Below are 12,359 nucleotides of genomic sequence, written 5' to 3' on the forward strand. Positions count from 1 at the left end.
AAGTAAAAGCTGTTTCAAGAATATAAATGCACAACCGAACAAGATTAAGTGTTTACGGAAGCACAAACGTGCAATTTTTTGTTCTCAGAAATTATCCGAGCATACAAATGTTCAAGAATAATTTTCCTTTTCTATCTACCATTAGTCAAATACCTAAATTTCCTTCCAACACACCATAGGAATAGCATAGAGCAGTCCTGAGATAGTCACTTATGTAACAGATTTAAGGCTTTTAAACAGAGCTTTTTCTAAACATTTATATCTAGAAGCAAAGAATGAGAATCAGTCTGCTCTTAGACACTGACTTATAATTTTCAAAGGTTTTACATTCATGCTAAAAAATATTTTGTATATATTTCTTAAAATGAACCCAATTGTCTAAACAGCATGCTTTTGTTCAGCATCTTGCAAATAGCAGTCTCAGTGCTTAGCCAAAAAAATCACTTTAGTGAATTTTGGTGAACACTACAGTGTTTGTTACTGGCAAAGGAGAACCTGAACAACTCAGGGTGATGAGGAGTCTTTTGCCAAAACTAAAAATCCCTGCAGCTATAGGGAAAAATGCTTCAGAAATTAAAGAAGCTAGACACCACTTTCAAATGACACATTTTCCCACTTAAATACCTTCAATACAACTTCCAGTTTGTTCTTATTAAACAAACTTCATGTAAATTATTTGCTTTAAATCGTGACACATTAAAAATAACCAAATACCCAATATGTCCCACAGACAAATAAAATACTCCTCCCCAGGTACAAGAGAAAACTTCACATACCATTGACACATTCAAAGACATCACAGCACTTGCCAGGTGTTCCATCTCCACGTGAGACTATTTGGGGAACGGAACCTGCCTCGCACACGGGAAAACCACATAAACCAGAGAGACATTCGCATCTGAAACCAAAGAAAAGGGAAAAACCCGTAAATTAATGAAGCCACGCACGAGAGGAAAGAATAAGCAAAGAGAAAACGGTAAGCTATAGCACAAGTTCCAGTTATTGAATTAGTATTAATATATTCATATTTTAGAATCATCTTTCATTAACCCAATGACCAAATTGAAAAAAACAAACTCTCATGTTGATAAGTTAAACTGAGTTATTTTTTATGGTTTCCTGATCCAGCAAGCAAGATAACGGTACTGTGCAACATCATCACTTGTCTAGTACTGTATGCACACATTTAGAAAACTATCGTTTCAGACTGAAAATAATTTTATTCTTCTGGTTTTCTGATTTAGACTTCTCCTTCAATTCTGTCTGCAAGATCTAAATTGGTAAAACTAATTAATCGCAATATCCAAACCTATTCATTAGAAGGAATAATGTCCTCTCATCAGGAAACACTCATTCCCCAGTTTTGTATGGGGGAATAATCAAAGAGAAAGGAAGATAAGTAATTTACACCTTAAGTATCATGCAGAATCATTAAATCTGTACCAAGTCAAAAGAACGGCATGGTCTCTGTTTTTCTGATGGTGCCACCTCTAGTTTAGAGAAGGGCAACCAATTACGTAGGATGCCAAATAATGGAGAAGGCTAGATATACACAAAATACTATGATTAGTTTTACATATTGGATCATTCTAATAGGTAAAGAACATTTCATTAATGAGAAGGGTAATACTTATTTACTTAAGAAAGCAGCCTAAAGAACCAGAAGATATAAAATGCAGATAAGCAGTAGTCACATGCTTGTTTCCAGATTCTTTGCTTTATGGAATTTTAAATGAAGTTCCTCTGTGACACCCCGCACATGCCAGCATATTAACAGCACTGTTTCCAAGTCCAACACTTCAGACTTGCATAAGTTTACATTTAACAGAGTTCTTGCCACAACGAGGTGACATACTGTAGGGGTAAGCAGCCATGATTCAATAAAAGTATAGGACAAAATGAACAGGGAAAAATATGCAAATATTACAGCTGAAAAATGGCAGGGAACAGCACGCAAAGTTTTCCAGTTGCAGTTCAAAGGAATTTTTTTAAACAACTTGTAGATTAATTTGGCATACAACAAATGCATATGAATTTCAAAAAAGGAAAAAGGGAACTAAGCATCATCCTGCAATTATGAGTTAAAGCAAATGAAAATAGGAACTCTATTTAAAATATATCTAACTATTCCAAAGAATCCCCAAATTAAACCAGCCATTAGCAAGAAGCATCATCAGCACTCATTCAGTTTATTTATTCTTTATCCTTAAAGAGCAAGAAGCTCGGTTCTCCTCTACCATGTATGCCTCCTTAATTGCCCAACAGCAATTTCATCTCAGACCAGGATACAACTAGAGAGGAAGAGCCTGCTCCCAACAGATAGGTCCTGTGAGATTACTTGTCATTACTTGTATCTCTTCTTGCTATTTTCCTTCTGAGTGGTATCTTACAAGGCAGCATGTAACAGCATTCACAAGTAAGATTAATGAGAGAGAGATTAAAAACCTATCTTACACTACCTGAAAAGGATTTTTAAAATACTGCATTATAACAGAGTATTACTATCAAGGGGCAAATGAATCCTTGAAAAATCAGCATTATTATACCACATTTCACAAATAAAAGTGTGCCAAGACAAAGTGAAGCAATCTAACTCTATGAACATGTATATAATAAAGTATAGCAATATTTACAAAACAGATATTTCAGGGTTTCTGTTTGATAGTATTGTGCTTACCATAATAGTCAAGCATAATGAACTAAAAAAAATGGCAGTCTAGAAACCAAGAGTTTTATTCGTCATACCTTTGCTTTTGACAGTCATTTTACATCTTAACTTATTTGTAAATACAGAAAAAAGAGGGAATTTAATAGTTTTCTTTATTGCATGCACTTGCTTTCAGAGAGGCAGAAGGAACAAGGGAAGCATGGCTCCTACTACAAGGGATCAAAAAACCCCAAAGGATTTGTGACAGTGGCTTCCCTTTAAGATGATTCAGCTTCTCTCTTCGGCTGGAGGGTTGGGGGAGATGCATGGAGCAGAAAGAAAGAAAAGGGTGTAGAAGGCACACCTGGAAGAGAGAGTTCTCGAAAGAAAATTACAAGAAAACATGTATCCCTATTTCGTTTGTTCCCTTTTACCTTATCCTACAAAACAAACACAAAGACATCCCCCCCTCCCCCGCAAACAGTAGCGGTTACTGAAGAATATATCCAGGAGTACCAGCAGATGAAGGCTGCATGTAACACCTTTGGCCAAAAGAAGTGTTCTAAAAGAAAGGAAAAAGCCAACGGTGCACAAAAAAGACATGAAAGTAATTTTGCAAAATTTTGTAAGGCTATCTCACCTTTTACTGCCCAAATAATAAAGATACTTAGAGAAGAAAAATTATCTCTAGAAATCGATGGAAAAGAATGATTAGCAGGTTCAAGAAATTTGTACCTTAACCTATCTAGTAGGCATTGATTCAGAAGCTGCTTTTCCCTTGTGATAACAATAAAAAAAAATAAAATAAGTGCTGATATTTCCTAAAGAAGAAGAAAAAAATCCCTTTCAAAACATTTATATATGCACACACACAACCTGAGAGTGATTTTAAAAGCCTCAATAAAAATACTAAGTTTCATTTCAGCTAGCCTGCATTCAGCATAAAAAATAAATCTCTAGGAGAATACTTCAAAATTTGAAAATTCATGAAAATTCACACAAATATTTTCAAAAATAAAATGGTAGACGCCATGGAAATATAGTTGTGCACGCTAATTTCCAAGTCGCATGAGCTGAAATTACTAATCTCAGTTTTATTACCTCCACAATAACCTTTTTCAAACATGCCTGTACCTTCTCAATTCTTTATATCACATTCATTATCATAAAAATTCGAGTTCCTTGCAGAATATTAAATAATTAGATTAATAACTCTCATACTTTTTTTGTTCTCTTACCTTCTTCTTGGGACTACTTTTAAAAATAACCAACCAAAAAAAAATACCAAAACAAATAAAAGTCACCAAAAGACTCAATAACTTAAAATATGACCATCTCACAAAACAAGAACTGAAAAACATGTTTAGAAGATTGGTGGGAGCCAGTGTTCCTTTCTGTAGAGAAGGATCCCTCCCATTCAGAGTAACCAAAGACCAGCATAATCATTCAGTGGAAAAAAAAGAACCTGTAACAGTTGCAAGCAAACAAAAACCCAACTCCTTAAAATCGTACAGACTGACTTCCGATTTGATTAGAAAAAAAAATAAAAATTCCACACATAGGAGAATGTTTATGCATAATCCAAAAAAATCCATGCATAGGAGAAAGATGGACTTTTAAATAGTCTGCACACTTTTCAGCCAGCTCTGCTAGGGAAATCTTTGACCATATTCCAGGCTATTAGCATGGAAAACACTGTTTTGGAGACAGAAGTCTTTTGGGAAGAAATTCAAGGAAATCTGGTAGCAGAGCACAGCTGTAACATTGCCAAGACAACACCTGAAAATTCTGAGTAAGAGATCAAATTCTTAAAAGAGCAAAATCAGTTTTATACTACTAGATTTTTCTGAAGTGCTTTTTGGAGAAGAGGGACAGAAGGGAAGTGGTATTCCAGCTCTGTGCTCTATCAGAGGCAGCAGTAGAATGTCCTTGCCTTGGTATCATGGCAATAGGTTTGGAAAAGTTTAGTAGACTAGGTTGCAATAAGCCTGTTCATAGTGGTCATGCATCATTCTAAATAATTTCTGCAAAATTTAGCAGTCCAGACTATTGATCTGTAGGCACAGTGTAGCCTCTAAGCTGCTTTCTGTATAACCATAACTCATCTAAGGAAAACAGACGCAGCCTAAGTTACTGCAAGGAAAGCTTCCAAGAGAAAAGGAGGACTTCATACATTGTCTCATCTCTTTATACAGGCTACAGCTACGTTACTAAAACTTCAGATAACGCAGTGGAATTGAAAGGTTTCAAGATTAAAGAGAGTTCAATATTTGAGGTTCCAAGAAGTTGTCACCCAGTATCTTTCCCCACCCCTTAGGAGCAAAGGCTCTAAGCAAACATTGCTGGAAACACTGGCGTATACCATTACGGAGATTGAGCTGGCAAGGAAGAACATAGCCTTTAAACAAATAAGAACAGTCCCACAAAAGAAGAAATAACAGAAAAAAGAGAGAGAGAGAGAGAGAGAGAGAAGGAGAGAGAAAGAAATCAAACAATCATCCAAGAGACATCATGGAGTAGACCTGAAAAGGTGGCAGGATGGTGAGGAAGAAACCAAGAGTCCTCATGTTCATTAACCACATGAAGTGATTAATGCTTTACAAATTCACGAAGGTAACTGCTTCACTAATACAAATGACATTTTTTCATTTAAATTTCCTTCAGTTATGTCCATCAATTTCAAAATAATATCATCGCTTGTTTCTTTTATGTTTGGGTCTTCTTTTTTGTATTTCTATCATCATTTTCCTTTTTACTTTATGTCAACAGAAGTGCAAAAAGGAAAAGGAAGAAGAAAAAAATAAATCAAATATTTGTAAATGACAATATTTATTTAAAATCTAAACATCTTTGTTCACTTACTTCTGTAATTAAGCAGATGAAAAGAGAGAAGGGCTTGGTAGTCTCAGAAAAGATGCTTTAATGGTAGGATCAAAAGATATCTCCAGGCAAAAGGCACACTGGCTATGAAAATAAGAACAGTTATCCTGGAAGAAAGAGTTAGTACCACTGAATGAGAAGGCTGGGGTGGGGATGGGAAATATTTATTTTGAGGATAAAACAAAATGAAATCTGAAGCACTGAGGCTGCAGAAAAGCATTCCTGAAACATGCAACAAATTCCTGTGGAGATTTTATCACGGTCCTTCTTCTCTCCTTGCAGGACAGAAATCTAACAGACTTTGTGTTAACATTAGCAGCACTAGCACTAGCTAAACATAACAGAAAAAATTCCAGACGACTGTCAACAATATGAACACTTAAGGATACTATAAAGTAAGGAATATTCAAGAGAACTCTCCGCATTATCCAAGCTTGATGAGCTATTGGAAAGAAGAAGAGAATAAAAGCAAGACCCTCCTATCGTGAAGCATAGGGTATAAGAGATTAGGCTACAGCAAAATGAAATATTATCACGACAATCTCAAAGTCAGCAAAGGATTATTTCCATGTTACTATCTACACTTGGAGCTACAACATGAGTTAAAGTAGGCAAAATGATGAGTTCCTAAACTGGTCAAGTTACAGCCTAGTGAATCAAACAAACGCTAGTCTTGGAAAAATTAACTCCAGTCCTATGCAAAAACAGTAACTCTACAGGGGCAAAGAGAAAGCCATTTGGATACCTCCATCCAACAGGTTCAGCTACATTTTTTCTAAATCTTCAGATGTAGAGATTGAAATATTTTAGACCAAAATTGCAAGGTCATTATAAGTTTTGAAAGTATGATTAACTAGACCAGTAATTAAAATATTCTTTTCCTGGAAAGCTTTTAGTATCTCATTTTGAAAATCAATAATACTACTACTGTATAAAGAGATGGCAGATGAACTGCTAAAGTTGCAGATAACACTTATTAACAGACCACTTCCAAAAGCTCAAAACTGCATAACTTCTATCTGAACTGACCCAAAGTTCTTCCAATTCTAAGTTTCCAGGTGGTTTACCTATCTGGAAATCAAAGCTAGTGTGTACCAAGTAAGAATTTCTTTCTAAAATTCTGGATATAGACATAAATACAAATGTTATTACAAACAGATACCCAATACAATAGCTACAATAGCTATTTTTACCATGAATACAGTAATCTCTATATACATGGAACATTTAAATATTATAAAAGCTAGATAGTCGTCTTCTAATTAAAGATATTGCAGATAGCAACTGTTTTTGTGTACGTTTTGCAAATTATTAGCATTAGGAAATAGCAAACAGATGCAAGCAGGGGGGAAGGTAGTAAAAATCAGCATTCACATCAAGGAAATTATCATCTTTCCAAGGTTTACTGGAATCCAAACAGTTCATTTCACTAAAAGACTTGATTTCATCCTCTGAATAAGGTTAGATCTACTGTTCTGTTTATCTGAGTGATGAGAAGGGAAAAAAGAACAGTCACAAAGAAGTCATGCTGTGGAACCAGCAGGCACAAAACTACTGGCCACTGACTAAGTACAACGGTATGTGTACTGCCCCTTTTGAATTCATCACTATATGAATAAAATTGTAATATAAACCAGTCTATTTTTTCCTCATATTTCATATTTTGCCTTAACAACTTACGCCTTTCTCCGCTTAAGATGTCTTCATTTTTGCCACTGTCTCAGTTAATCTTTAGTACATTTATCAGTCTCACCTTCCACAATATTATGAGATAACCAACATTTCAAAACCAAATATAAAATATTTGTTAAGAAGTCATACCAATGATAGTTAACCAATGATAGATAATATAAGTTTCTATTTCTTATTTTACTGCACTTAATGAGTAATTATGATATCTGATCCTCATATAAATGAAATACAATCCCTAAGGATGGCAAATCAAAAATCACTTACAAATAATAGCTTTATAAATAATTCACTGCACTAACTCCAATATTCCTCTAATTCCAGTCTTTCAGGAAAACAGACAGAAACTGGTTGTCAAATGACATTCATAATCTTTTTCCTTTTTGCAAACTTGCTGGTGGAAATAGATGGCCAGCACATTATTAAGAAATGATAATTGGAAAAGCAAACATACGTGCCATGTAAAGAAAAATCAATGTTTTTGCACAAGTAAAATGTGCCTTCTCTGGGCTAGAAATGAATTATTCTTGGCTAGAAATGAATTATTGGCCAAGTTCAAATACATTAGGTTGTACTTTAAGATGTTAACTCACTGCTCATGAAATTTAAATAGCTTATAAGTTTATTCTTTCGCATAACAGATTTCCCTAGAACTAAGCTATGGAGATTTTAAGATGAGCAATCCAAAACAATACCACAAAATATACTGCTAGGCAATTTTTCTGAGTGAATTAGAGAGCTATTTTAATTTCACCTTGGGCTTCCCTCCATCTCTCCTCAAGTTTCAGGTCAATACTTGAAAGTTTTGTTCATCTTTCACATAACAGTGATATAAACAGGGCTATGAAGATGATTAGGGGACTGGAGCATCTCTCTTATAAGGAAAGACTGAGAGAGCTGGGCCTGTTTAGCTTGGAGAAGAGAAGGCTGGGAGGAGATCTTATTAACGTGTGCAAGTATCTGAAGGGAGGGTGTCAAGAGGATGGGACCAGACTCTTTTCAGTGGTGCCCAGCGACAGGACATGAGGCAATGGGCACAAACTGAAACATGGGAAGTTCCATCTGAATATGAGTAAATACTTTTTCACTGTGAGGGTGACAGAACTGGAACAGGTTGCCCAGAGACGTTGTGGAGTCTCCTTCTCTGGCGGTATTCAAAACCTGCCTGGACGTGATCCTGCACAACGTGCTCTAGGTGACCCTGCCTGAGCAGGGGGGTTGGACTTAGATGATCTCCAGAGGTCCCTTCCAACCTCAACCATTCTGTGATTCTGTGAATTATGAGAGTCTGGAATTAGATGAATTCAAGAAGGATATTAATGCATGCATTACTTTACCAAACAGAAATACCTCATTAATGTACACTGTTTTTTACCTAAAATATTAGGACATATATCTCTGCTCCTCCTGGTCACTTTTTTCTCATTTGAAGACGGTGTAAAAGGCTAATTATTCCACATTCCTTAATATATTGCTGTTCTGAGATAATTTCTTCTGTTTGACCTATGTCGCTTAGCAGAATAACAGAGAAAAATTATTCTAATACTTAAGTCAAAGTAGCAAAAATCATTTAAAAGGCATTCTCTCAATTTTTAAATATTCTTCTTCAAATTGACATACAAAGGAACAAGCACAGAAGGTCAGACCAAAGGGTCATCTACCACAAAATTCTGCCTCATACCATTTGAGCTCAGCAGCTTGTACCAATTAGAGACAAGAGGCTTGGAAAAAGGACTGCAAAGTGCCACCATAAGGTTTTTTCTGGGCCTCATTAAACTTCTCTTCATCAACAGTGCGAAACATATCTCTAGATTCATATTTGAAGAGATCCATGAGGAGCTGAAAGAGTTCCTGCAAAGCACAGTCTAGACTGCTGCTAGTACCTTGTACACGCTCAGATGGCAACTGTGACCACTGCAGACATGGTCTGTGCTCTCAAACATCAGCATTTTGGTAAGTAAGTTTATCTCGTTTCCTTTTCTCATGTTCAAGGCAAGCAGACAGGGGTCTATTCACGATATCTAGGGAGGAACATAACAGCACAGTGATACTTCTCTGGTATACTCTCCTGGCTTTCAGCAATCCATGGAACAGAGATATCTCAAGTCAGAAGATATTTTTGTGGTTAATAATTCTTGTCTAGTTTTTTCTTCTATTAACTTGTGTAACAAATTTCTTAAACCATCTGAACTTTGACATGCAAAACTCCAAGGCAATAAGCTCTCAAATCATTGTTAATATAGTTTTAGTGCTTACACTTTTTACCCTTGAATGACATATCTCCATAAATTAAGCCATCAGAGACTCAAGATACAAGTCAAAACAACCCCCGAAAGTTATTTTTGAACTTATCTGATGGTTTAATTTGATGTCCACAGGTTCCTCTTTAAAAGGAAAAGCAAGTAATTATTCTGCATTTAGCTTCTCCATGCTATTCATAATATTGAGTATCCTTCTCATATCCCTGAAGGCAACTCTTAACAAGTTTATAGTCATAGTCAATTAATCCTTCCTCGTTTGGAAACTGTTCCACGTTGTGATCACACCTGCTGTCATTCTCTCCACTTCTTCTAGTGTTACTATAATTTTTTATGCCAGAGAGGCCAGAAACTAAACTATCCAGAAGGGGCAAATATGACTCTCTTCCCCAAAACATGGAAAACCATTAGATGATCATTTAACTTCTGAATTTATTCCATTATGAATAAAATTTAAAAGTGAGACCAGAAGATTGCCCCAGAATCCCAGTGTTTCCAAAAGCAAACAATTTCATTCACTTAGTATCAGATCTTTTCATATAGCAGGAGCCATGTTTGCAAGAACTGTAACCCATTTTTAGAAACAAGTTTTCTGAAATTCCACCAATAAAATTTCAAGGAAGAGAAGTGGAATATTTATTGTTTAGCAAAGGTCCACAACCTTCAGTTCCTTTTCTTAAATATTAAATAATCTGAGAAGGGAAAAAGGAAGCAGCAGTTTGTGGCTGTTGAAGTCTCCATACTAAGTTCCTTGCTATTTGCTGGAGGAAACAGAACTTCAAACTCTGAATATAACCACAGTAATGTTGATATTATTACCCACTTTGACTATTACTACTGGGAAATTCTCATGTCCACATCCCTTCTCAACTCAAACATCCAAGGGATAACATTATTATTTTATAATCCAAATGGGTCTCTCTAGACATGTCTACATTGTGACGCTGTGCTTCTCCCTCTTCCCCCCACCTGATGTGCTCTCCCCCCTGCAACCTGACACAACCCCGCTAGGGCGATAACCATCAGCAACAGTCGTGATGGCTGCACCCGGTTCAAATCAGAATTTGGGGAGACATAACAGCACATAGCCAAGGGCTAATTAAGCCTGTGCCCACTCAAACATGGCTGGTATGCAAATATGACGAGTCAACCATCTTACCCCATAAACAGGGAGCAGCCCAGAGCCCATTGAGCTCCCCTGCACGGCAGCAGGCTGCACGGCAGAACCTCCCCTTGAGCAGGGACGTCTCTCAAGGTTACTCCTCAAGGTCGAGAGATTCCTTACCTGTGACAGATCCTCGGTAAGTGACTAATAGCATGTTGAAACTTTGCAAACTTTGCTAAGTTGCATCTCTGATTGATTGTGCACATAATCCTTTAGACATAAACCGTGGACCAAGTCTGGGACTAAGACCGGATCCAGCCACACCCAGACTCCTCTGAGGAGGAGTTTGGAAAGCAAGGGGGTCCACTCTGAACCTCATGACTCAACAGGAGGGTCTCCTTGATGATTTTGTCTGAACCTTCCCTACATGCAGTAAATAACCAAGTGTACCTTGCCATCAAATCTTGTTAAACCATTGTCTTATTTACCATTGAACTTTGTTAAATCACTGTCTTATCTCAATAAAACATATTGCTGCTTCTCTCTTACAAGTGATGTGCATCACTCATCTGCAACATACAGTTGTGAGTCTAAAGGATGACATTCAAAGACATTATTGATCACTGTGAGACAAATACAAATTTGCCTGATATTCTCAGAAACTAACCCAAACTTAATCACCTATTCAATTTCCAAACAAGGTAGTAGTTGAAAAAGTAGAAGCAATGGAGCAAAATAGAGTGGGAAGTTGGGTGGGGCAGGGGAAGACATATGTGATCAAGTTAGACACTAATTCTTAGCCTGTGAAGAGATTTGTAAAAGAAAGATGTAATTTACCAGTTTGCACATTATAACTGAAAGACTTCAAACACCAGCTTGTTTATCAAGAATGCAAACAAAATCAAGTTCTATACACACTACAGAATCTCATTGTACTTCCAAATATAACACAATAGTAGGGCATTTAAGTAGCATCTAAAATTAGATAAAATTAAGAGCTACTTTAAGTTCTTTGGGTTAAAATTTCTTCTAAAGTTTAACAGCAAAGGAGTAAATATACCATTATTGTAGCATAGGGTCAGATAAAGTACTATATATACTTTTTTTCATAAAGACTCAAAGAAGCTGCTTGTATAGCTATGACCAATATTACTTTATTATCTGCTTAAAGAGAAATGCGCTCCTTTGTTTAGGCACTGTTGTCTTGATAGATTTTGCAATTCAATAATTCCTCAGAATTAGTGGAAAAGAGTATGGATATAATTTTTAACTTATATAATGCAGATACAAAATACTGGTCCTATAAAAGATGCAAGCAGTGACCCCCATATTTACAATGTCCAACAGCTTTTTTCATAAAGGATCATAAAACATTTAATCTAAAAACATTCTCACATTTCCTCTCTTTGTTAGAGGTCTTCTGTACTCTGAAGTTAACCATCCAGCTCCAGAAGTCTTTTCCCTGTCTAAAGAGATTCTGTTCAAGTTTTACTAAGATAGCCTTTTTTTAAAAATAGACATTAAAAATACTTTTACATATTTGTCGACTTGAGGAAAAATGGGATTATTTGCCAAAACAAGGCTGGATGCAAAGGCAGAACTGAGAACACAGCAATTGCTGAGGCAACTGTAACAAGGGAAGGAAGAAGGGGATTGCTCCAACTCTGAATCCAGGGGTTCACTACACTTCCTGGAAGACCAACATGAAGATGGACATGGAACCCATCCTACTGTTATTTTTATTCTTTGTGGATATTCAGTACAGTAGATTCTACAACAA

The 12,359-nt window shown here is 36.2% G+C and overlaps 1 protein-coding gene across 1 annotated transcript in view; it reads right to left on the reverse strand.

The window, feature by feature from the left end:
- Nucleotides 1-12,359, reverse strand: part of CRIM1 (cysteine rich transmembrane BMP regulator 1) — a 218,404-nt gene that overhangs the window by 94,416 nt on the left and 111,629 nt on the right. Inside the window, exon 5 of the mRNA XM_067293293.1 lies at nucleotides 777-898. Within this exon, the coding sequence (XP_067149394.1) occupies nucleotides 777-898 (122 nt within the window). The remainder of the gene's footprint in view (nucleotides 1-776; nucleotides 899-12,359) is intronic.

This window comes from Apteryx mantelli, chromosome 3 (assembly GCF_036417845.1).
Source record: "Apteryx mantelli isolate bAptMan1 chromosome 3, bAptMan1.hap1, whole genome shotgun sequence".
NCBI lineage: Eukaryota > Metazoa > Chordata > Aves > Apterygiformes > Apterygidae > Apteryx > Apteryx mantelli.